The 24191-nt window shown below is 53.4% G+C and overlaps 8 protein-coding genes across 8 annotated transcripts; 4 read left to right on the top strand and 4 right to left on the bottom strand.

Annotated features, from left to right (window-relative positions):
* Window positions 1–2523: 2523 nt before the first annotated feature.
* D7B24_003467 (uncharacterized protein) lies at window positions 2524–3330 on the top strand (the record flags this gene model as incomplete). Its single annotated transcript, XM_028637656.1, has 3 exons — window positions 2524–2664; window positions 2725–2859; window positions 2920–3330. 3 exons carry the CDS (start codon window positions 2524–2526, stop codon window positions 3328–3330), a joined length of 687 nt encoding a protein of 228 aa, XP_028499212.1.
* Window positions 3331–4387: 1057 nt separating this feature from the next.
* Window positions 4388–5065, top strand: D7B24_003468 (uncharacterized protein; the record flags this gene model as incomplete). The annotated part of the gene is made up of 4 exons (XM_028637657.1): window positions 4388–4598; window positions 4697–4837; window positions 4891–4905; window positions 4950–5065. 4 exons carry the CDS (start codon window positions 4388–4390, stop codon window positions 5063–5065), a joined length of 483 nt encoding a protein of 160 aa, XP_028499213.1.
* Window positions 5066–5179: 114 nt separating this feature from the next.
* On the bottom strand, window positions 5180–6583 carry D7B24_003469 (uncharacterized protein; the record flags this gene model as incomplete). The annotated part of the gene is made up of 4 exons (XM_028637658.1): window positions 5180–6186; window positions 6235–6284; window positions 6338–6512; window positions 6565–6583. The coding sequence occupies 4 exons, from the start codon at window positions 6581–6583 to the stop codon at window positions 5180–5182; spliced, it is 1251 nt and encodes a 416-aa protein (XP_028499214.1).
* A 2103-nt stretch (window positions 6584–8686) lies between these two features.
* On the bottom strand, window positions 8687–10760 carry D7B24_003470 (uncharacterized protein; the record flags this gene model as incomplete). Its single annotated transcript, XM_028637659.1, has 2 exons — window positions 8687–10273; window positions 10332–10760. 2 exons carry the CDS (start codon window positions 10758–10760, stop codon window positions 8687–8689), a joined length of 2016 nt encoding a protein of 671 aa, XP_028499215.1.
* A 647-nt stretch (window positions 10761–11407) lies between these two features.
* On the bottom strand, window positions 11408–13306 carry D7B24_003471 (uncharacterized protein; the record flags this gene model as incomplete). The annotated part of the gene is made up of 7 exons (XM_028637660.1): window positions 11408–11611; window positions 11668–12103; window positions 12159–12404; window positions 12462–12613; window positions 12683–12949; window positions 13001–13113; window positions 13282–13306. 7 exons carry the CDS (start codon window positions 13304–13306, stop codon window positions 11408–11410), a joined length of 1443 nt encoding a protein of 480 aa, XP_028499216.1.
* A 771-nt stretch (window positions 13307–14077) lies between these two features.
* On the bottom strand, window positions 14078–15057 carry D7B24_003472 (uncharacterized protein; the record flags this gene model as incomplete). Its single annotated transcript, XM_028637661.1, has 3 exons — window positions 14078–14164; window positions 14230–14303; window positions 14352–15057. The coding sequence occupies 3 exons, from the start codon at window positions 15055–15057 to the stop codon at window positions 14078–14080; spliced, it is 867 nt and encodes a 288-aa protein (XP_028499217.1).
* Window positions 15058–16217: 1160 nt separating this feature from the next.
* Window positions 16218–18905, top strand: D7B24_003473 (uncharacterized protein; the record flags this gene model as incomplete). The annotated part of the gene is made up of 5 exons (XM_028637662.1): window positions 16218–16348; window positions 16402–16776; window positions 17362–17792; window positions 17842–17863; window positions 18431–18905. 5 exons carry the CDS (start codon window positions 16218–16220, stop codon window positions 18903–18905), a joined length of 1434 nt encoding a protein of 477 aa, XP_028499218.1.
* Window positions 18906–20867: 1962 nt separating this feature from the next.
* D7B24_003474 (uncharacterized protein) lies at window positions 20868–24187 on the top strand (the record flags this gene model as incomplete). Its single annotated transcript, XM_028637663.1, has 6 exons — window positions 20868–21273; window positions 21799–21889; window positions 21949–22148; window positions 22792–22875; window positions 22950–23279; window positions 23844–24187. 6 exons carry the CDS (start codon window positions 20868–20870, stop codon window positions 24185–24187), a joined length of 1455 nt encoding a protein of 484 aa, XP_028499219.1.
* Window positions 24188–24191: the final 4 nt, after the last annotated feature.

The raw sequence follows: 24191 nt of genomic DNA on the forward strand, positions 1-24191 counted from the left end.
AGCGTTGCGATAAATGGCAGGTTCAAGATGTGCCGCAATGTGTCTGTTGTTCGCAGGATCGTGATGGGTGGCGTGGTGGCGGTGGTGGTGGTGGTGGTGGGAAAGGCCAGTCAAGAGGAAACGCGGTAGAGACGCGTCTCGGTCAATCGGTGTGGTGGGGGATCATCGTGCGGGGCTGCTTCATGTGAGGTAGGCTGCCGGGGAGGGTGTCTCTTTCTGGCGACACTTTTGGCAACTGAACAAAGCACCGTTTAGGAGAAGCATGATTTGGGAGTCAGCGCCTACATCGAGATCAAATCCTTCCTTTATTGGTATTTAAAAGGCCATTCTCAGTTTCCCTGCAACCGCTTCTTGGTGGTGTCTAGCAAAGTATATCCAGTGACTAAAGAATTGATGCTACGGCACAGGCCTGCAATGACGCTCCTCTGCACATCCAGCATCTTGATGAGAATCCAGCAATGAACACCCAGCGATGAACATCCAGCATCTTCATGGATAAGGCGGAACGGCAAGCTGACTTCAGTCGCATCGTGATCCACGCCCAGAAGTCTCATGTCTTTCCCTTCGTCCTCTGAACATCAGCACCAGCCATTGGTTGTCTTTGGCCGCCTCTGGATGCCACGCCATGTGCCGTGTCGTCAGAATGAGCTGATAGATTGAGGAGTCGAGAACTTCACGAGCCTGTAGGGGCCCTTGTCAATTCGCTACTTGGCGTCTTGACAATAGGCCAGCAGTTGGTAAGGGAAACGAAACAAGGCGACTCCCGATATGACGAGGCGCGAACCATGTCGATCAGCATTGTAGCAAGCGATCGCCCCGAACAAAAAGATTTCAGATCGGGGAGCTGGAAGCTCAGCCGCTCGGTTCGCCAACCGATCCTACGACTGTGCAGTGGCAGAGACAGAGCCCCCCCCCCCCCTCCTGAGCGCCTCGTCTCACCTTTTCGGACATCCCCCCCTGACGCATGAATGGATGCAGCAAGCGCAAGAATACGATAGGAAAGATGCAGCATCTCGATGTCTGGACAGAATGGGAAATGGTGGCAGGGATGAATGACAGAGACAAGCAAGACAAGGTGGCTGACAGGTCGGGGTGATGGCAGCGCCACCAGTGGTCAGATGCCGATTGGCCTTCTCCCGCTCGATGTCGCCCCGCACCTCCCCCCATTCGGACAAGCGTCGACAGGCACGTCCCCCTCCGATGCCGATGGCTAGACCACATCTCAAGATCGATGCAGGCATTTCTCGCACCGACACTTCGTCGCCCATCGGAGGCGTCTGTCTACCATCGGCCGAAGCTCCATCAGCATCGTGATGCGACTTTCAATGTCCGGCACGACTTGGGCAACATGGGAAAATGTATGGTCTGAGACCCCATTCAAGCTGCGACATCTGCCAACCCCACCATTCGACTCACAGATCGCGACTGACGACTCACGATCCACCATGTACTGCTGTTCTTGGTTGACCGCCGGCGGTTCTGATCCCTCGCACCGACCGACGCCTTGCTTGCTCTGAGAAAAGAGCCCCGCCCCTGGGCCCCTCTTGGCGCCGTTTCTGTTCGACGACGATGGCGGCCCTGACAGTCTTGTTGCCACCAAGGTGTACGACCATGCCATGACTATTTCCCCAATGATGGGATCTCTGCCTGGAGCAGCCTGGAGCAGCCTGGAGCAGACAGCTTACGCTGACCGTGTAGAGAGGCAGTGAGATCCAGAGGCCTTGCATAGATAGACCTTTGATCGCACCCCAACACGCCGATGCAAACGAGAGCCCGTCGGCTGGCAGACCACCGGCTCAGTCCCAGCCGGACCCTCGTTAGCCTCAGGGCCCTAGCCCACTTTTTGTGTTGGCGTCTACCGCCTTCGATCAAGTCCCGATCGCGACCCCTACCTCTTGGGTCCCGCGATCAGGCCAACGAAATGCCGTGTCATCGCCTTTTACTAAGTATCCCTCGGCTGGGGCCAGCCAGCATCAATTGTCTGCTGGGCCCCTCATTAATATCCCGGCCTGTCATTACGTCCATGTCAGCGTCAGATCGCATTGTCTCATCAGTTTTCTGTCCATCGAGCCACCCAACTATCAATCCCGTGCTCCCACCTCCCATCCCGCCAGATCTTTACCCGCCCCTTCAGAGACTCCTCATCAGTCCCTCTCGCTCGCTCGCTCGCTCGGCAGATTCGCTTCCCGATCAACACGCTGACCAAGAACGACGCGCACGCCTGTTCAGCAACGCCCACCCAACCTGCAAATACGCTACGGTCACCTGTGTCAGTGAAGTGATAAAGCACACAAGCAGGCCAAGGCGACATCCATCAGGACCGTCGAACCGCGCCGCCCCTCCCGACAACCCCGGCTCTGTGCACCCAACGACTTACGCCTGCCCGCACCCCTTTCGTCACCTGCATATCAGACACAGCACGCACCCTTGTCGCCCTCGCCTGTGGCCCGAACGGGAGCCTACACCTGCGACGAAGCGTATATCATATCAACTTCGCGCTTGAAAATTCACGAGCTTCCCGACATGTCTGCCTTCGTCAAAACGCAACTTCCAGTCATTCCCCGCAGCCACACACACGCCATCTCGAAGCGGTCCGCCCAGAGGCCGAAAGCACGCCCTGATCGATTCGCCAATATGAACCCCTGGGAAACCTGCGCTCTACAGGTTAGTCTCTCTCTCGGCGAGCTTTGCCGTCTTGAATGTCAGCAACTAACAAGCCGAAAGTACCATTTCCCCGAGCCAGCCGGCAATGATGATCAACAACGTACCCTCACGCAGCGCCAGCGTCCCGAAAACGCAGACCCCGTCATGTATCCCGGTCTCTACTGCCCCAGCGGATTTGACATGATGAGCATCCTTGTATGTCTTGGCGCTGTCGCTGTCTACTCCAGTCGTCCGTTTGGCTGACAAACCTCGCAGTTCCGTGTCATGGGTCGGTCCTCGCCCAAGGTCGAACTCGGCCCTATCGATTGCTCAGTCGCCCTCGTCCTCTGCGATCTCGCCCAGCCTGATTGCCCTATCGTCTACGCATCAGAAGCCTTTACCTTCCTTACCGGGTACTCCAATGCCGAGATCCTCGGACGCAACTGCCGTTTCCTGCAAGCACCCGGCGGAAAGGTCAGCCGATCTTCTCCTCGCAAGTACGTCGATGACAGGATGGTCAAGCAGATGCGCAAGGCTGTGGAGAAGAACGACGAGGTCCAACTCGAGGTCCAAAACTTCCGCAAGGACGGCTCGCCGTTCATGAACATCTTGACGATGATCCCTGTCACCTGGGACAGCGAAGACTATCGATACAGCGTTGGCTTTCAAGTTTCGCGCGACGAGTGAACAGGCGTTCATCTCTTGGCATTCGAAACATCCAACCATTCGAAAACGATGAGATTTTCAAGGGCAACACCTTCTATCATGACGACAACGAACCAATTTCGCCCTCCCCCAACCACCTTTGATGAACATATACGCCAGCATCGGACATGATTTTCGACAAAGTTATCTGCTTTTAGGCATCAGCGATACCCAAAAACACAAGCCAGGCGTTTTTCTTTTCCACTTGACACACGTGTACTTTCCCTCCTATCGTTATCAGACCTACAAGCCTGGCCAGCGATGGGTCAACAAGCATTATTTCGGCGTAGTGATTCATTCTTTGGGTCTTGCATTGGTCACTATTAGGTGTAGAAGAAGATACCCATAGTCCTCATTGGAGGCAGCATTTCCTGTTTATAGTGGATGAAATTTGACACGGTTCTGGACAGTTGTCTGGAGCAACAGCCACAGAGCTGACATTTCTATTGACTATTGAATTATTGGACACGAAATTTGAACTGCGATGATCCTGACATGCGTGCGTACATGAATCCTGATGCTTGGCCCGACACTCTTAAGAAAGTAACAGTACCGCCTGGTACTTCATCTATCGCTAATTGAATCACACCCGCCTAAGCCAAATGAACACAGACAGTGTGTGCTTGGTGGCATGAGTAACGATCGTTTGGAGGTGCAATCTTCCGGACCATCATCACTCTCTTAGTAGGTCTGCGTAAATGACATCGGCCAGCCACCTAGAAGTTTGCTGACTTGGCAGTGTTTCTTTTGGGGACTGGGATAGCAAGGTGAAAAGGCGGCAATCCCCAATGGAGATCCGGCTCTGATGTCAGAGGGCTTCGTACTACAAAGGCCAAGCACAAGAGGCAGCCAGGTCCCGCACATCTGAGCCATCGTCTTGGTTTCAGCCTCTGTTACACGGGCAGCCTTCCCCATCATTGATTCTCTCAATTGTACCTCATGTATTCGTGTTGCGCCTCTCATCTGCTACCCTATCTTTGATCCACCCCACAAACACTCTTTTTCAGGGGCCCGCGTCTGAGGACCTGCGATTACCAAGATGCCTCTGCGCGGCCCGGTTTCCGTAACGGCATACAGGAAATCCACGGCCGAGATTGTCCAGATCGGACCCATGACGGGCTACATTTACGAGGACGGGTCGCACACAGACACGCGCGTCGGGTGCGCGACGCTCGAGATCCCGCCCGGGGTCCAGGGGCCGCCGATGCACTGGCATCGGTTCCACGATGAGCTCTTCTTCATCGTCAAAGGTGAGTACGTGCGTGCATGACTTTGCAAAAAACGTGCGATTGTCATTTCTAGGTCGTCGCAGGGCAAACGGTGATCGAAGCGGTGGCTAATGACGTAGGCACGGTGCGTTTCTCCACGCCAGAGGGGGACACTGACCTTCAGGCCGGCGAACTCATGGTCGTGCCGCCGCGGGCGGTGCACACGTTCTCGAACCCTTCGGTGACGGAGGGGGCCGAGTTCTACATGACTGCCACTCCCGGTGAGATTTCTCCTCTGTGAAGATGAATAGGCTTGTGTGTCTGATGTGAATAGGGTACTATATTGACTGTGAGTCGTCAAGTAGCGCGAGAGAATAAATACTGACACCGCAGATTTCCGAATGTTGGGCAAGATCACGACGGACAAGGCAAAGCTCACACCGGCGGAGACGGAGCATTTGATGGCGCTCTTTGGCACGTTCCCGCCCGAGGTTGAGTCGGAGCCCTAGCTTGGTATTTTGACAGCACATTCAGGGCAATGCGAATCCAAGGTGACAAGGTGCATAAACTGCTACATTATGCGTAACTAAATTGTAACGACTGGCGCTGTGTCATAGTTCAAATCAAGTTTGTTTCCGTATACGCCCTGATCTCCTTCGTCCCAGATCATCTTCATTCGTTGATGCCTCGACCCGCGTGGTCTCTTGTTTCACCCTTGGCTTTGACGATGCTGGAGCAGCCTTGCTCGGCTTGGCTGTCTTCTTCAGCTTCTTTAGAGGTGGTGTCTTCACAGCACCGTCGTCGTCTTCGACCTTGACCTTGGAAGCCGCTCTTGCCCCGCGCTGCTTCTTCGCTGGAGGCTTTTCATCCTCGTCGCTTGGCTCGACTTCGTGGACGGTCTTACTGCCCTTGAGTTTGGCTGTCGTCGTCTTGGCTGTGGGCTTTGCGTCTATCGGCTCTTCCTTGGCCGAAGGCACCACGCGACCCGTCTTCTTCTGCCTGCTCGGCGCGTAGCAGCTCGTGCGCCCGCCGACCGTGATGAAAGCCAGCTTCTCGCCATTTGGAAGCTTGCTCACGGCGTCCTTGCCGCCCTTGCCCCATCGATACTTGAACAGCCAGTCTTCGGGGAACTCATCCGAATCACCGAGCTTGTCCACGGCCGTCTGACACACGTACCGCACCTTCTCGTAGATGGTCTTGATCTCGCGGTCGCTAAAGTCGTCGCAGTACTGCTCAGGGTGCACCTTGGCCTGGTACAGCACCTCGTCCGCCACCCAGTTCCCGATGCCGCTGATGTGCGTCTGGTCCAGCAGCAGGGCTTTGATGGGAACGTGCCGCGACGTCATCTTGGAGCGCATGTACTCTTCTGTGAAGATGGCGGCGTCGACGACGGGATCGGGGCCGTTCTCCACGAGGGGCGTGTGCTTGCGGATGTCGTCCCCGGGACAGTCGACGAGGCGCACGCGGCCGAAGCGACGGGGGTCGGTAAAGGCGACTTCGACCTTGGGGGTGCCCTCGGTCTCGAGGCGGAATTTCCAGTACTTTGGCGGCCAGAGGTCTGCTTCCTCTGGTTTCATCTTCTTGTAGTAATTTGTGTAGGCTGTCTTGTCACCCTTGATGTGGACCCAGCCTGGATACTGTAAGTGCTGCCCCGCAATAAAGGCTCGTGTTCACGTACCTGTCATGCCAAGGTGCATCACAGCGTGCGGAGGTTGGTCAAAGGTCAACCTGATAAGGTCAGATGAGAGGCTGGGTAGCAGTTATGGCCGTGGCGAGAATACCAGAAATATTTGCCCTGACTTCCGGCTGACATGACTTTTCTTCCCTGGACGGCCTTTTCGAAGGCTGGCCCACTGGTGCCAACCTTGCCGAAGACTTTGTCATCTTCAGGGGCCGTAGCTTTGGCGATGGTCTTGCCAACAAGATGGTGGCGGAGGAAATGCACACACCGCGCGACTGTCCTGTGTCAGTGCAAGCCTCATTAAACACACTCGTGGCCACGGCGCACCTTCAGCTATTTCGGGCATCTTGAGGCTCGTGAAAGAGACAGTGGCATGAGAGACCGCCAGAGGGGGAGCCACAGTCACGACGCGCCCTGGGGCTGGGATAATGACGACAGGCAGCAACGAGCCAAACGCGTGGTCACGGGACCCTCTCGTCACCGACCACATGTCTGCAGCTGGTCCAAGCTCTTTGCTCCCGTTCATGGCCCGTGCACCAATGGCCCGGAGATGTTCCAGTGCCCCCACCTCAAATTCGAATCGCAGACCTCAAAAAGTTGGGCGCAGAAAATTCCCTTCACTTTCTTCCCATCCTTCCACCACCACCAACAACCACCACAACAACAACAGCCTTGCCTGCAATTGTAAGTCTCAGCCTTTCTCGGCTCGCGCGTCGCTTCACGGAGCGGGTGCGTGTCTTCTCTTCCTCATTCATCTGCTATCTGATGATTACCCAAACCCAATTCAAACTAGAGTCTTTGACCAAATGGAATGAAACTACAGTTTTTGCACGTCAGTCTGACATTGCAGCTCAATTTTCTGTTACTCAGCATGCGCGACCAAGACCTGACGCTAACCCGCATCACAGGTGTTTACTTGCATTGCATATGCTATGGCTGTTGTGTGGTTCGCTTGACGGTCGCTGGTTGGGCTAGTGCCTTGACCTGCGACCTCGAGCACTGTTTACAAAGGTTAGCATTTACCCCATTCATTCTTGCTGTTGCCAGCCCCCCCCTCGAACAATGTGATGAACATTTATCATACTACGTATGTTGGAATTACCGACTGAGTACACCTTGAAGAAAAAAACGGCTGTTTCTGATCGTTCGTACCATTCTGGCTGGCTTGATATCATGCTTCTGCACCTGCAAGATGCTAACTCGCTCAACCAGATTCCTAGACAAGGTACACACCGATCCCGCTTGCTCCTTTCCACCCAGCACCAATATGATGAAGCGGCACTGGGCTCCGAGAGTACCTAATGGGCTCGACCATGAGCGACACGCCTCTTTGCGGCAGGCCTAGAAAACCTCGCCCACTGATTTCATGTCGATCCGGCAAAACTTTTCGTCGAATCAATGCGAATCTGGACTGACAAGGAACAGTGTCAGGGTCTTCAGATCGCTTCCCTTGTGACGTGTTGCGCTTCAATGCGCGTCACACGGTGACTGCTCACTAATGGTAAGCCAATTTTTTCTTTCTTTCCAAACCCCTCGCTTCCTGATGAACACAGATGACGAGTCCTACACGGTTTTACCGATGCGGACAACCTATTTTTATACCATTCATGCCTTACTGAACTGCGATTTCTCAAAAACTTTCTTCAAGCTCGAGAAGAATCTCGCTAACCAGCACTAAAGATCCTCCAGCCAACATGGCCCTTTTTCATGACTTGGTATGTCACACAGCGCCTTGCCTCAGCACCCCAGCCCCGTTCAAGTGATGAACGCAAAAACACAAGACAAGCATATGTCAGAGCCCGTGACACGGCGTTTGATCGATACCTGTTTACATTTTCCTGATCCCGACCGCTTCAGTCATCAGTCTTCTGCTCCACACATGGGAGAACACGACTGACTCGAGAAGATCTGGTAGGCTGGCAAACCTCGACTCTAACATGCAGCAATCTGCGTGCGTCGGCAATTCATCAGGTTCGTTGCCTGTGTTTTCTTTGCTCCTTCCTTCCCAGCCCCTTACATGATGACTCAATTTTTATCACGACGGTCTCCATAGCCTTAGTTGCATTGATGAGACTGCCTTTGACACGGCACCCATACTGAAATCGGCTTTCCTCAACTATTTTTTTCGATCTCGATTACACGGATTGGAAAAAGTTGCTGACTGTTCTCAAAAATAGGTCTACTCGTTTGCTTCATCATGTGATATCACTATGAATAGTTTACTCTTACTTGTATCAATACGAAGTAATACCAATTGAATATTCTTGCCAAATTTTGTACGCCTTATGTGACCATGTGCTTTTTCCATAGTATCCTTCGTCTTGAAATACACATGAATATCAGGGAGTTTAAGGGTATCGAACAACCAAATCAATCGCGTGCGTATGTGCCGAAGCGCCTCTCAATCCCGCCCCGAACGCCAGTTCTACCCGCAATTCATGTAGGCATATTACATCGTCCCTATCCAGAACAGCGTACAAGAAACTGCAACGACCATGGCCATCACACTCCCCCTCGGGTCGCGGCTCGCAACGTCCCCATTGCGGGGTGTCGACGTGGCCGTGAACAAGCCCGTCAGCGTCTGCGTCGCCGACGTCGCGGCCCCCGCCTCGACGCTGCTCGCCGTCGTCCGTGTCGCGAGCGGCCAGTCACCCTCGCTCGCGTACAGCACGCCATTGATGATGACGCCCTCGTCCTTGCGCAGCATCTCGACCTCGTCGTCGGAGCACGTGCTCGGCACGGCGCGCAGCCAGCATGTCGGTGCCGGCGCTGCGGGCAGCTTGTCCCTGTGCTTGTCGGCTTTGGCGTCGCCCGTTGTGGCGTACGCGGCCAGGTCGACGGCGTCGCCGGTGGAGAGGGACGTGCCCATGACGATGCGCGCAAAGATCTGAAAGGCCGTCTCGGGCTGGAAGGCGGGCACGGCGTGGCCGGCCTGGTAGACGCGGCTGAAGGAGAGGTTGCCGTACTGGCGGACGACGCCGCCAATGTACGAGTCGTTGACGATGATGGGCGCGTAGCCCGCCTCTGTGAAGAGCTGGCCGTAGGGCGCCCGGGCCTGCCAGGCCAGCGCGTTGGCCGTCGCCTCGCCGCCGCGCCAGTTGCAGATGTAGTCGCGGTCGCCGTAGACGAGACCGACGCGCACGCCCGAGTCGAGGAGCGCGGCGAGCCGCGGCAGGAGGGGGCCCCTCGCGTTATCGCCCGTGCGCGAGAAGGCCGAAAGGACCTCGAGGCTGTAGGAGGAAAAGTTGGTCACAGCACCGATGGCCTCTTGAAAGGCGGGCGTGTTGGCGTATTCGATGTAGATGTTGGAGGGGAAGGACTCGCGCGCCGGCTGGGAAATATCGTAGAAGCTGCGCCCAGACTCGCTGAAGGGCTCAATGACGGACCTGTAGCAGGTCGTATACGCTTGGGAGCAGTGCTCATTGACGCTGTCGACATTGCCTGAGCTCGTCGGGTCGTAGACGCTTTGGGCGGTGCGGCACTGTTGTAAAAGGTCGCGGCAGCCGCCATCGGCGTAAAAGCTGGCATTGGCGAGGTTGGCGCGGACCGAGTTGATGCCCTCGAACCCATATGTGTTGTTGACTGCGAAGCTCGGATAGTAGGGTGCCTGGATCTCGTCGTCAATGCAGCCATTGACGATGCCCAATGCAGCGAGATGTATCTCGAGGGTCGAGTTCCGCGGTATGGTATTGTTCAGCCTCTTGGCGTTCTGCCGCTCCCACACGTCTGAGAAGACGGGGCCATATTTGCCGCCATAGCTTTCGGCGAAGAGATTGATACCCAGTGCCGCTTGTTTGGGAGGATTGTACTGAGGAAACACGGAGAGAAAGCCCTGCAGCATGTGCCAGACGGCCATGGCAGCATCTTCGGTGGTATTAGGGGTATTGGCGGGGTTCAGAGAGCTGAAGGTGCCGTTCAGAAAGAGGTGGGGTGGTAGGTCGTCGATGGGACTCCCTGGCGGGGTTGTGCGGGTGTTGTTGAGGATATTGAGAGTGCCATTTGTTGGTGTGTCGTAGGAGAAGCCGACCTGGTTGGGCTGGGGTGGGTTAGTAGACATTCTTCACGTGCTGAAGATGTCTCAGTGGCTGGCTCACCTGGTCTATGAAAAGCATGTTGGAAGCACGATCCCAGCCCCATTCACTGGCGAGCGTGTCGTACTGGTCCAGCCCCGCTTCGATGATCTGGCAAGGACCGACCCCGTTGAACATGCCGAAGAGAGAGCTCGACCCAGGCCCGCCGTTGAGCCATATCGTGAGTACGTCGGACTTTTGGCGGGCCTCGACAAACCAGAAGAAGAGATTCGTAGGGTAGTCGCCGGGCACGTTGACCCAGCCGGTATATTGTTTCTGGTGGTCGAATGCGGAGCGACAGGCGCCGTCGGGAGACTTGTAGCTGATGGTGATATCATGGTTGAGAGGTGATCGCACGGTGGTAAGGTTTGCTGTCGTGGGTGCATATTGCGCTGATGTCGTTGAAACAGAGCTGAGGCCTGCAGAGAGGAGCAGTAATTGGAATGTACGCATGATTAATTGCGACTCATCGCGATCTAAGCGCCCGCGCAATTCGCCTACTGTGTGAGTAGATTTGTAGCGATCGAAACGCACCAGAAAAGTGCTTGAAAAGGAAGATGCAGCTTCGAGGGTTGTTGTTTTTTCGAAAAGAGTCTGGAACCTGGAGCCTGGAGCCTGGAGCCTGGTGAGCTCTGCTTGCGTTGACCCCGAGCGTGGTGTGACGTCCAGCCATCGGCTCGACCACTGGGGGCCACGGCAGAGGTCCGCGCAAGCCACAGCGGGGCCGCTCCAGGGGTACGAGCTCAGGCATACGTCAGGCGCTAGACGCTAGACGCCGGCCGGTCCTTCAGCGTGCCTGAAGCACCTGTCACATGGAATTGGCTGGCAAGGATACAGGCCAGTCAGCTCGTACGTACCCTCTGAAGCTGCGATTGTCGCCTTTGTGTAAAGGACGCTCTTGTGATGGACATTGTACACTAAACAATTCGTAAAAGCTGCTGCATTGGAGCAGACTAACTTGGTGCACATCAGGGGCAGCTTCACTTCAGAAGAACTCGACCCCCCAAGCACCATCGTTACCCCTGCTCTGCCACGACAGCAAGCTCCCTCCAATAAGAATACCCGCGCCAGAAGCTGTAGTCTTAGGGTGACCATGGCCGCTAAGCAGCCGAATCTCTTTGCTCCCGAATCATCCTCCTGCGTGCGTTCGCAGCTTCAACGCTGGCCTTGCGCGGGTTCTCCGCTTCAAAGATCTCATCCAGCTCCTCCAGCGTAGACCCCTTGGTCTCCACGAAGAAGAAGTACATGAACCCGACTTCAAAACTATCCCAGAACGCAAAGAATACGTAGAACCAGTACCCAATCTGCCGCCTGCGATCAGTGCTCATGTAACAACAGCATCTAGGGCAGAGAAACTCACACTGGAGAGCGCAATGGGCCCGACAAAGGTGTTGAGGAAACCGGCAGCTCCCGCTGTGAGCTTGAAGGTACCCATGGCCTTCGCGCGCATTTTGTTGCTGACGACTTCGGCTGGGTAGATGGGTTGCATCGGGGTGAAGCCGACGGCGAAAGTGGCGCCGAAGAGGAAGATGAAGACGATTGTGACGGTGGAGGCATTCTGAATGCCGTGATCCTCGTATGCAGCTGCGCACCCGGCGACAATGGCCAGAGAGACGGTCATTCCGGCCGCGGTCCCCATGAGCATCTTTCGACGACCGACAATGTCGTGCAGGCGGGCTCCCGCTGCCGAGAACACCCACCCGACAATCGAGTAGGCAATGTTGAGGATCAGCTTCGTGTTAGTGTCTGTGATGCCAATGCCGTTGAGCATGATGGGCAGGTAGTATGATATGATGCTAGGAGATGATAATCAGCAATTGCTAAGTGGACAGCGCAATGGATGGCACTTACTTGTTACCACTGAACTGACCAAACCAGGAAAAGACAATGTTCAACATGATCCTGTATCGGCTTGCACGAGACTCGAACAGCACCCTGAGGTCAAACAAGTCCTTCCATGACGCCTCATGGTCCGCGTCAATCGCACCGATCATCTCCGCCATCTGGAGGTCTACGAGAGGGTGATCAAGGTCACCATTGGCATGATACGTTGCGATGATATTTTTTGCCTCTTCGTGACGATCTTGTGCCACAAGCCTAACATACCACATTAGTCAATGAGAAAGACTCACGCAAGGCTCAGGTGATACACACCATCGTGGAGACTCAGGGTAGAACTTGATCAGGCAGCAGACGAGGCCTGGGCATACCATTTGTAGCCAGAGGGGGATCCTCCAGTCAAGGTCTCCTCGATGGCCAAGGTAGAGATGACATGCATAGACTGCGGAATTGGCAAGTATCGCACCCTGTAAGTGACAGAAAAGGCATGTGTCAGCATCGAAGACGACAAGCCCTCTCCCCATACGGGTACTTACCACGTTATAGAATGTGTTGTACATGCCTGCGATTGTCCCTCGATAGGCAGCCGGGGCTATCTCCACGAGGTAAAGAGGAGCAGCAGTATGTGCGCAGGTAGCGAAGAAGGAGAGCATGAACCGTCCACCGATCAGCATAGGAAGGCTGGTAGCAAGCGAGGTGATGATGGTGCCGATGCAGACGCCTAGACAGCCGAAGAAAATGTGCCATGTGCGTCCGTACCAATCTGTCATCCAGATGAATAGAGCTCCACACATTTGTCCGACCTAGAACGGAGATCAGCATGATATATGAATTTACACAACATGATGGCGTACTTGGAAAATGGCGAACACAATACCCGTGCTGGCGTTTCCTGAGGCTGGTAGTCCGAAGTACTCTGTAAAGTTTGGCAAGGCATTGATAGACCCCATCAGTGAACTGTCGAATCCTACAGATCTAGTAAGTAGTATACCGGGGATCTGTGGGCGGCAGCCTTAAAGACGAAGCCTTACCGTTCATTGTTGAGCACAAGAACACCATGGCGGCCAAAATGTATAATTTGATATATCCTGGGCCGCGAGGATTCGGTTTCTGTGTCGCCATGATCGTTGCGTACCTCTCCGCGAAACTCTCCCCGACATCGGGGTCTTTGTGTGTGACATTTGCCCCTGACTTGTTCATCTTGACTTCGCTAGTGTCACTTGAGCTAGGGAAAAGTATTGCAACAGACGGATCGACTCTGAAAATAAAGATTGCAAGGTCAAGATGCGATATGGAGAAGATTGGCGTGCTGAGATTCCCTTGGGTCTTGGAGGCACTGAGTCGCTATATAACTGGCGGACGGTCTGAGTTGCACTGAAGCGATCATCCCACTCCCCACACTCGTTCGTGGGTCTTACTCTCACCAGCGCAGCGTGGACACGGGGCCCCGGATTTTTGCTTCAGAACTAGACCAGATATGGACACGGAAATTCAAAAGCTCGTCCATGCATCCAACGACGACCCGCGAGTCGTCTTGCTGACTAGGAGATCGAAAGATCAGCATCGAAGCCATTGGTCCTTGTGAATTTAGAACGCGCACTGGAGATGCCGGAGAAACCCAGGGTATTGAGGCTGCACCAGCGGTGTCCTGGTCTGGTTTGTGCCCATTGTAATACCTTCAGCATCTTTCTTTTCATGTAACGAGAACAAGTGACGATTTCTTGACCAAGTAGTTTGATTTGTTCGTGGTGAAATCCACCTGGTGCCAAGGCCTGTGCGCCCAATGCCTCCTATAGCTTGATTCCAGGTACATGCCCTGTAGAATAGCTAGGTACAATACATCACCTTTCTTCCGCACTTGACCCCGTCCAACAATATTGCCCGCACTGAGGCGCCCTCTTATTCCTAAAAATACTTCTCACGACAAGCTATCACAGTTTAGGCCTCAAATCAATCTCCATTTGATCTAAGTCACTCGGCCCTTCGAACAGGTACTGGTTGAGAGCAGCTGTGTTGACCTTTGATCATCGATTTCAGCGTATGTGGCCACAAACAAGGGCAGGCTCGGGTTGCATGAACTTACGTGATGTGGGCCAAGGTCCTGGATCTTGCTCACACCCAAAAGTCTCAGAGCCGTGAGTGTTTCGTCTGCTAGAACTGATCCCAAGTCAGAAAACAGCGGAATAGCACAGCGACGTGACTTACTCTTCAGCGTTCTTTCGACACCTTCCTGTCCTCCTAAAGCGAGGCCATACAAGGCTGCCCGACCAAGGCCGACTCCCTTTGCCCCCAATGCAAGTGCCTTGACCACGTCTGTCCCCCTCTTGATACCTCCGTCCACAAGAACATCAATTTTGCTCAATACTTGAGGGCAGAACTTTCTGATTTCCAACAAGACCTGGATGGGAGTTGGTGCGGTATCCAAAGCCCTCCCACCATGGTTCGAGATTATGATGCCTTTGACAGCTGGAAACAATGATGCGGCAAAGGCGTCTTCGTAAGACTGAATGCCTTTGAGCACAATCGGCAACTTGGTTTGCGTTGACAGCCAAGCCAGGGTTTTGCCCCAGGTCAGCCCGGATTCTGTTCCCCATACCTGCGGTGCACCACCCTGAGCGACTTCGGCCATCTTGAAGCGCTCGTCTGCTTCACGTTTTCCAGGGAAAGGGGCGTCCAAAGTCAGAACAATGAATTTGATTTCGGGAATGGCCCGGATTTGAGCAAGGGTTCGCTCGGTTGCTTTGATGTCCTTCAAGACGTAGAGCTGCCACCCAAACACCGCATCTTTGCCGGCGCGGACGATGTCTAGGGGTGACATGGAGGCGTTTTTGCTGATGATTTGGAGCGCATTGAAGTTGGAACACGCAGAGGCGATTCCTGCTTCCCCCGAAGGATGTGCCAATTTGGCCATGGCTGCTGGCGAAATGAAGATTGGTAAACCTACACTGTTTCCAAGTATATTTGTCGAAAGTGAGCAAGCTGTACAGTCGACGAAGACCCTTGGCCGCAGGATGATGGAGCGATATATTGAATTGTTGGCAGTCTTTGTGAGCTCGTCATCGGAGCCAGATGCATAATAGGAGATGGCTTTCGGGGTCAGATGCTGCAGCGCCAGCCTTTCCATTTCCGAGATGCTGAGCATATTGCTCGTTGGAATTGATACTGTGGCTGACGGCGAGGACGCAGTTGAGCTTCTGTTTGGTGTCATGGTGGTAAAACCTGCGCTCGATGACCCCTCTGTATCGAATGTACCAATAACGCTAATCAGGCCTTGATATTCGTCAAGGAGTTCTCTCGGGTGAACTTCATCGAATGGGACAGAGGCGTCAGCTCCAGCATACCGGAGAAGAACTGCCTTTCCTCCAGGATGGCTTTCTAAGAGGTTTGTGATCTAGTGATGATGGTCAACAATCGTGAGTCGCAGACAGATGTATGCAACACATCATCATGGCAGTATGATCAGTACAGTCTTCACGGGCGACCTTTCACTTACATCGTAGACTTTACCATGTATGGCTATCCAGCAATCCCCCGCAACATCGTGATGTCGTACTATATGGTGTCAGATATGTGATCGTGTCAAAGGGGGGGCTGCAAGCGACGTGCTTTCTGACAGCCGTAGAACCTTGTCCATTGTACTGTTGCCCGCCGTTTCAATATCCTTCTCAAATTACACGGACGAAGAGAACTCAGGCGATCTTCCTCGAGAATTTGTCGAGTGGTGTTCAAGGGTTCGTGGCTGATGCGAGTGCAAACATCCACCCCTCCGTGTCCAGGCTGACAGGGGTACCACGGCATTATGGATTTCCGCATGCCGTTCTGGGCATGGCGTGACCGGGCCCTCAATTCCCCGACGTCCCCCACGTCTCCCCGTTTCGGTAATACAGCTGTGTAGAATGAACGTCACTTGCATTTACTGCCTGGCAGAGAGACTCCGCCGGTTGGAGCGATGGCCATAAAGCCGAATGATTTTCTTTTATGGTCTGCGGACACATGTGCTGTCAGATTCTTATTGTTCGCTTCCTTATCCAGTGACATTCCATGTTTCGCCGCCCTACATCATCACCAAGCATGCTTCGCTCCAGACAGAACTTGCGTAGTGGGTGGTCCTTCAAACAGCACGATGATGACGACCCCGGTGCCTGGCTTCCAGTCGAGACTCTTCCGAGTCAGGTCCATATCGACTTGCTCGCCAACAAGAGGTATGATCCCATGATCTCGGCTCAGTGAATGAAGCGATATTGATTATTGCCAGGATCCCTGATCCTTTCATGGACATGAATGAACAATCTGTTCAGTGGGTTGCCGAAAAGTCGTGGCAATACAAGCTTCGCCTCCCGGCACCAGCCATCCACTGCCCAGAAAACACCAGTACCGACCTCGTTTTTGAAGGTCTAGATACTTTCGCCACAGTCACTCTGAACGGCGTTGAGATCCTGAAGTCAGAAAACATGCACATTTCCAACCGTGTCAATGTCAACATGACTTGGAACTCCGATAGCGAGAACGTCCTTGAAATAGTTTTCGACTCAGCTTTGCTCCGTGGTCGTGACATCGTCAAGCAGCACGGAGAGCACCAATTCTTCGCCCGGCAAACGGAGGAAGGCAGAATCCCTGTTCGCAAGGCACAGTACAACTGGGGCTGGGATTGGGGCCCAATCTTGATGACGGCAGGACCGTGGCGCCCTGTCTATTTCGAACAATATACGGCAAGGCTTGATGACGTGCGGGCCGTCTACGACTTGGCGGCAGACTTAAAAAGCTGCTCTGGGCGACTCATGGCTCGGGTTTCTGGTGCGTTTGAAAAGACTGACCACGTGGTCTTTCTCCTGTCCCGCAATGACAAGGTGGTGTTCAAGCAGACTTGTAGCGTTGGCGCAGGCGGGTTGGTTGAAGCTGCTTTTCAGATAGAAGATCCCTGTCTCTGGTACCCTGCAGCATATGGAGCACAGTCACGGTATCAACTATCACTAGAGGTTTGGAGAGGCCAGACAAAACTCGACAGCAGTACCAAGCTCATCGGATTTCGTTGCTGCGAGCTCGTTCAAGAGAAAGACGCCTACGGCAAGTCATTCTACTTTCGGATTAACGGAGTCGACATCTTCGCTGGTGGATCTTGCTGGATTCCTGGCGATAGCTTTCTCTCGCAAATGACTGCGAAACGATACCACGATTGGATGAAACTCATGGTTGAAAGTAACCAAATCATGATCAGGGTGTGGGGAGGCGGCATTTACGAAGACAACGCTTTTCTGGACGCCTGCGATGAACTTGGGATTCTAGTCTGGCAGGACTTTGCCTTCGCATGCGGCAACTACCCAGTTTATGCTGCATTTCTAGAAAGCATAGAAGAGGAGGCGCGGCAGAACTTGAGACGCTTTAGATCTCACCCTTCTGTGGTTGTTTGGGCCGGAAACAACGAAGACTACCAGGTGCAAGAGAGATACAAGTTGGAGTACTTTGCCGATGATAAGGATCCCGAATCTTGGCTTAAGTCTACTTTCCCTGCAAGGTATATCTACGAGTTCCTGCTGCCGAAGCTGGTTCAAGAGGAAGACTCCTCAGTTTTGTATCATCCTGGCAGTCCCTGGGGAGACGGAAAACATACGACTGACCCAACGGTGGGAGACATCCATCAATGGAACAGTAAGTCTACCTCAAACATACACGTTTTACGACTGCTGACAAAATCAAGTATGGCATGGTTTGATGAATAGGTATCAGGAGGCGGAACACTTGACTGGCCGCTTCGTCAGTGAGTTTGGTATGGAAGCGTATCCTCATCTACAGACCACTCGAAGAATGGTCACGAGCTCTCGGGAACAGCGGCCTGGGTCTCTGACGATGGATTATCGGAACAAAGCCATTGACCACGAACGCCGCCTGATGACATACGTCGCGGAAAACTTCCAGGTTCGCTATGACTTGCCAGCGTTCACCCATCTCACACAGATCACACAAGCCGAAACCATGCGCTACGCGTACAAGGCATGGAGACGAATGTGGGGGCATCCCGGAGCACGAAAATGCGGTGGCGTTCTTGTGTGGCAACTGAATGACTGCTGGCCAACTATGTCCTGGGCTGTAGTGGACTACTACCTGGTAAAGAAACCAGCGTTTTACGCCATCGCGAGAGCACTGCGACCGCTGGATGTGGGTATATCCAGGAGCTGCCTAGAATGGACATCAGGACACGCGGACCCCACATTACGAAAGGAGTGTGAGTATGACGTCTGGATCGCGAGCAGTCGACTTGATACAGTTCGGGTCGAGTTGAGGGTCAGATTCATCTCCATCCAGACAGGCAAGGACATACGCGACGCCATCGCCAGTGCCCTCTATGCTCAGCCGAATGGGACGACAGAGGTTCACAAGAAGCAGCGCGTGGCTGTTGCAGCATATGCAGCGAATACTGCTGATGACCCCTTTGTAATTCATGCCTCGTTAACTTTTAACGGGGAACTTGTGGCCACCGACACTGCTTGGCCGGAGCCTTTCAAGTATCTTGACCTGAACGACCGGCACGTCGGCCTCGAGATCTACCAGTCGGGCGGCGAGATCTCAATTGCCAGCAGACTTCCAATCAAAGGCTTTGTGCTTGAGGAGACAGAAGGCATGAAGTTGAGCGACAATGGCTTCGACCTTGTGCCTGGCGAGAAGCGGGAGATACAGATTGAGGCGGGGCCGACGACAGCTCCTCTGAGGTGGACTTACCTTGGGGCGCCGGATGAAACAAGCACATATAGACCTAAGCTGTAGATATTGAACATACTCCGAGGAACATTCAAGAACGAGGACATTTGGCGCTGGCAACGTGCGATGGACCTAGAGCTTCCCTACACTTCAGCGTTGGGCATGCTAAAGCCACGCTAATACGGTGCCGTATTCTACCCCGCAGCCCTGCCATGGCCCACAAGAGTGCCTTATAGCCTGATGTTTTCGCTCCTCCTCGATCTCATCGACCTCCAACAAACATACACTTCAGTCTTGTAAGGTTAATAATAGCCTCCTGTTTGCATGTACGATGTTTCACACCTTCGGTAGCACGGACCCACCGGCTTCACATTTATCGCCACAGTTCGCAAGACCGATCTCCCGCAGAGTTAACAAGTCATGTTCGGAGTGTACACGGAGAAAGGTCAAGTGTGATGGCCGTGTTCCCTGTACTAGTTGCCAGTACTACAAAACTTCGGAGAGTTGCGTCTACAGGCAACGGACCAAGAGACAAGCTGTCAGCAAGAGGTGTGAATTTCCTGGATGTCCATCCCTTGTTAACTCTGGATCGTTAACAGGGCATTCAGTACATTGGAACAGGTGACCGAGCAAATGCAGGTACAAAAACGCATTCTCAATACACTGTTCCCGCATAATTCACCCGAGGATCTGGTTGGAAGATCAAGAACAGAACTTCTTCAGCTCTTGTCGACTGGTTCGCCATCCGATACTTCGGTTTGCGATATTTCGCCTGAGCCATTGAGGCCTTCACCTCAATACTTTTTATCAGGCACAGGTGGCACAGACGTGTCTGATGGTTCAACTCAAGCATCCGAGGCTGGCGATGCTGTTCAAGAGAGAAGATGGGACGAATCAGCTCAGCAGCCTGCAGAAATCGGCGCTAGCGATGACATCAATGCCATCAGTCTGGCTACACATCAGCACCGCCCCTCATATTTAGGCGTCACTTCAATGAGTGCTGTTATGGGGGCTTTATTCCGACTGTGCCCAGCGGCTAAAGCTCGTACGATAGAATTCTCGAAAGAATTGGCAAATGAACAGCATCCGCCTCACCAGCAAGCTTCAGACCTGATTTCGGGACCCAACTTACCGGCCCTCAACCAGCTTCGAGAACAGCGCTGCGTCGAGTTCTATTTCGAACACATACACGCCATTACACCCATTTTGAATGAAGAAGAGTTTCGAAGAACATACATAGGGGGCACCCGGCAAGATGCTTCATGGTTGGGACTTCTCAACATGATTCTGACGCTTGGGTCCATTGCCTCTGGCAGTAACACATTGCACGTGCAATACTACAAACAAGCGAGGGTTTTCCTCGACCTGGACTCTCTCGGATCGGGAAACATGGAAAGTCTCCAAGCTCTGTGCTTACTGGGAGGCTACTACCTGCATTATCGGAATTCCCCAAACATGGCATATGCTGTGCTTGGTGCTGCTCAGCGCGTCGCCATTGCCCTAGGCTTACACCGAGACTCGTCGCGCCGTACTCATGATCAAGGAGCCGACACAAATCAAGAAAATCTCCTTCGAATTGAAACGCGGCGGCGGACATGGTGGAGTCTATTCTGTCTTGACACTTGGGCCAGCATGACTCTTGGTCGCCCAACCTGTGGACGATGGGATAATGCGACAATGGATACCCTGCCCCCAAGCCTCCTTTCACCTGATGATCATTGTGCCATCTCTTTAAGGTCGAGCTGTCAGTTCTGCCACATTTGCAACCGCATTCAGCATAGATTTGCGCAACTACGAAGGATGTCTGCCATTGAAGCTCTTGCTTTCGACCAAGAGCTTCGGGACTGGTACGAGACACTGCCATCAGTTGTCAAATACACTGCTAATTCGCCGCCACGCGTCACCACCGCGCGCGAATTCCTGAGAAATCGGTATCTCAATGTACGGCTGGTACTGTCCCGTCCATTTTTGCTGTATATGGCTCACGACAACGCTAAACAACGCATGTTCGCACCCGAGGAGGAACAAATGACCGACACATGCCGCTTAATCGCGGCTGAGGCCATTGATGCCATTACACTGCACTGGACCCCCAACCACATTCATGTGTGGAACTCTGCGTGGTACCTTTTCCAGGCCTGTATGGTACCACTTCTTTCGATCGCCATGGAGACGGCATGGAGGCCGGGCTTGTTCCCCGAAAAGATGGACCGATGGTCTGCAAGCCTGACAAAGGCTTTGGACATATTCAACGACATGAAGCCGTGGATGAGGGGATCGGATCGAGCAGCCCACATGGTGGCTACCCTCTTTCAGGCTGTCACGGTGACGGTCGAGAATCAAGTTCACCCATCAACCAGTCCGGAAGGGGCCTGGGAGTTACCAGGCTGGTGCGATGAGCAACTTGCGGATATAGACTGGAACATGTTTCTGAGTGAGGAGAATGCTTTCAATGTATGGCAGACGCAACCATAAAACGAAAAAGATCCCTCGGGGTTGTGCATGGATGAAAGCCAGGCTGTAGGTCGGGTTCGATATGTTTTGGGGGACGGGAGCCCAATCTACCCTCTTATTGCTCATACAAGACTTATTGGTTCCTGCACTGGCCTCATAAGTGTGCCGATTGAGGCCTAGGATTGCAAAAACCACCAACCCAGCAAAATAATATACTGTGGCTGTGGTACATGGCCTGGATATCTGTAGTCAAGTCATAATTGTCGACTCCGACAATGGCCAGGGGATGGCGTGATAAGACTTCCATATCGCGCAATCCAAGATAAGCCGCTACAATTGGTGGCACGTGTGCGAATCCTGGGACTTCACATCGCCAATTCATGGACCTCCCAATTTATCAATTTTACCTCGCGAATCTGCATTGAGAGTGATCGTAGCCGATGCCGAGTCCACGGGTTTCTCAGCGTCGACCCCTATCATGCGCAGGTTCGTAGCCGAGGTGCAGTGCCCGACTCGGTGTCACACCAGCTTATTTACGGCCAGAATGTTCGAGGAGGAAAGTCCGGTGCGACAAGACTGTCCCTTGCGGACGATGCGTTCGCCTCCGAAAACCATGTGCTCGCGAGGTCGTTCGCACCACGAAAATCGTCTCTAGGCACGAAGACGAGCTCCAGTTCTTGGCCAGTCTGAAGCAAGGTCTCACAGATGCGAGCGACCTCGAAGTGATGGGACAACAGGTTCAGCGGCGTATTGACAAGCTTGAGAGTGGCCTCCCGATGGCATCTGCTGGCTTGATCATTGCCACAACGCAATACGACGCTGTCCCATTACCAGGCGAAGCCATCGCGAGTGGAAGTCCGTCACTGGGGACTCCGCCTTCTGTCACGAATAAATCGAAATGCACCCGTGGTTGCTCATCATCCGAAAACGCAGAGCCGACAACGGTACGGCGCCATGAGGGCACGCTGTCCAGTCAAAGTGCAGCTACATTGAGGTGTCTCGAGTCTCTGGCTTGGGGCCGTTTCACCGGACCTTGCTACCCCCATCGTCGATGCAATTGTATGAGATATCGATCTTACGCCGAGCTTGCCTCTGTGAATTGCGACACTCGGGACGTATACTTGCAATGGTCTTCAGCGAATATAGACCCGAAGATCTTGCTTCCGAACAATGATGCTCGACGACTGGTCAAAGATTTCCACATGCAACACCTCTGGTGGCATCATAATGGTTTCCATTCCGACACTTTCCTGGAGCAGTGCGAGATATTCTGGACTTCAGGTGCTGTCGTGCATCCTTTATGGATGGCGTTGTATCTCGCTATTACATGCGTGGGTAGAGCAAATTCTTTGTCCGGGACTTATCACTGACGTTCATGTTTATGGTAGACGTCACTCTGGTCACTGGTCAACAGCCCTCGTCAACGCCGAGAGCTTGGGTTGAGTTCGTGGCATTCCCTGTCGACGCAAATCCGAGCCAAGCTGACTGGCTCATGTAGTTTTCGATGACAGCCTCATTGAACTTCAATTTAGGAAGCTGACCGACATTTTATACGAAGAAGACTTCCTTCAACACCCATCAAGTAGGTTGGCTCGTGCCTCATGCGTCTCGTGATAGCTTTTTGTACTCGGCTGACGACGCATTCTTCTTGGCCAGTGTTCTCTGTTCAGGCAATCACACTTATAACTAGACTTGGGCATAATCTGGGCCTGAGCCAGGTTACCGGCAACTTGCTCGGCGCCGCTCATGGCATTGCCAGGTGTCTCGGTCTACACCGTGTCCAACCACTCCCGGTACCTACGCTGATACAATCCGACCCTGATATCGCCATAGGGCAGGCTCGGTCAGACTGGCTCGAGCAGACAGAGATCGAAGTTGGCAAGCGTACTTGGTGGCAACTCGTGATTCAGGATTATTTCTCCATCCCGTTCACAGAGACCTACGCTATTCACCCCTCACAATTCACTACGCCAATACCAAGGAATTGTAACGACCACGATCTGATCGAGAAAGACAACACTTCAATGACGTCAAGTGCATATACACGGATCATCGCACAGCAGGCCTTACTCATGGCCCCTGCTCTTGATGGCCTTGGTCCTCTCGGCTCCCGAAAGAATTCGAAGGAAATCTACGAACACGTATTAAGATGTGATGCCGATATGCGTCGGAATATCCACAGCCTACCAACATGTCTCTTGCGGGAGGACCACAGGGACTTCCAGGGTCCCCTTATCTCTCTCCCTTGGCTTCCCACCGCAAGACGCACCATGGCAATCTCCGCTGCTGACAAAATCATCAACATTCATCGACCACTACTATTCTACTCATTCCAGAGCTCACTTTTCCCTAGAACAAGAGCCACATGTACCGCGGCAGCGGTCACTATACTTAGAGAGCATGAACGCGCAGCGTCTGAAGACACAGTGGCTATCTGGACACAGACAGCCTTTTGTATCACGGCTGTCATAGTTTTGGGCCTGGAGCTTCTCCACCAGTCTTCGCACACTAGTGAAACCGCCATTGAATATCGACAGCTCCTTTCAAAAGCGGGCGAACGTTTGCGTAAGCGAGCATGCGACGTCCTCGCCGCGAAGTGCGCTACGCTGATCGAGGTTCTCCTCTCCGTCGAGGAGGAGCTTGTCATCAAGGTCATGCGTATGCGTGATGGAACGATAGAGGAGAAGCAGCGTGAAGCTATCGACGAACTCATCGCAAGTCAGGACATCTTGGCCAAATTCCTTGACTTGGATCCGGTCTCCGGAATGAGACCTATGCTCTGGGAAAGCCCAGCAGCATCCGAGACATGGGACCCTGCTGTTTTGTATGACGTGGAACAGTTTGAAGATTTCGACGTTTGGTATAATGAGGTGTTCTCAGGCGTTGCTTATTGAAACA

This window comes from Verticillium nonalfalfae (genome assembly GCF_003724135.2).
Source record: "Verticillium nonalfalfae strain VnAa140/NRRL 66861 chromosome Unknown scaffold_2, whole genome shotgun sequence".
Taxonomy (NCBI): domain Eukaryota; kingdom Fungi; phylum Ascomycota; class Sordariomycetes; order Glomerellales; family Plectosphaerellaceae; genus Verticillium; species Verticillium nonalfalfae.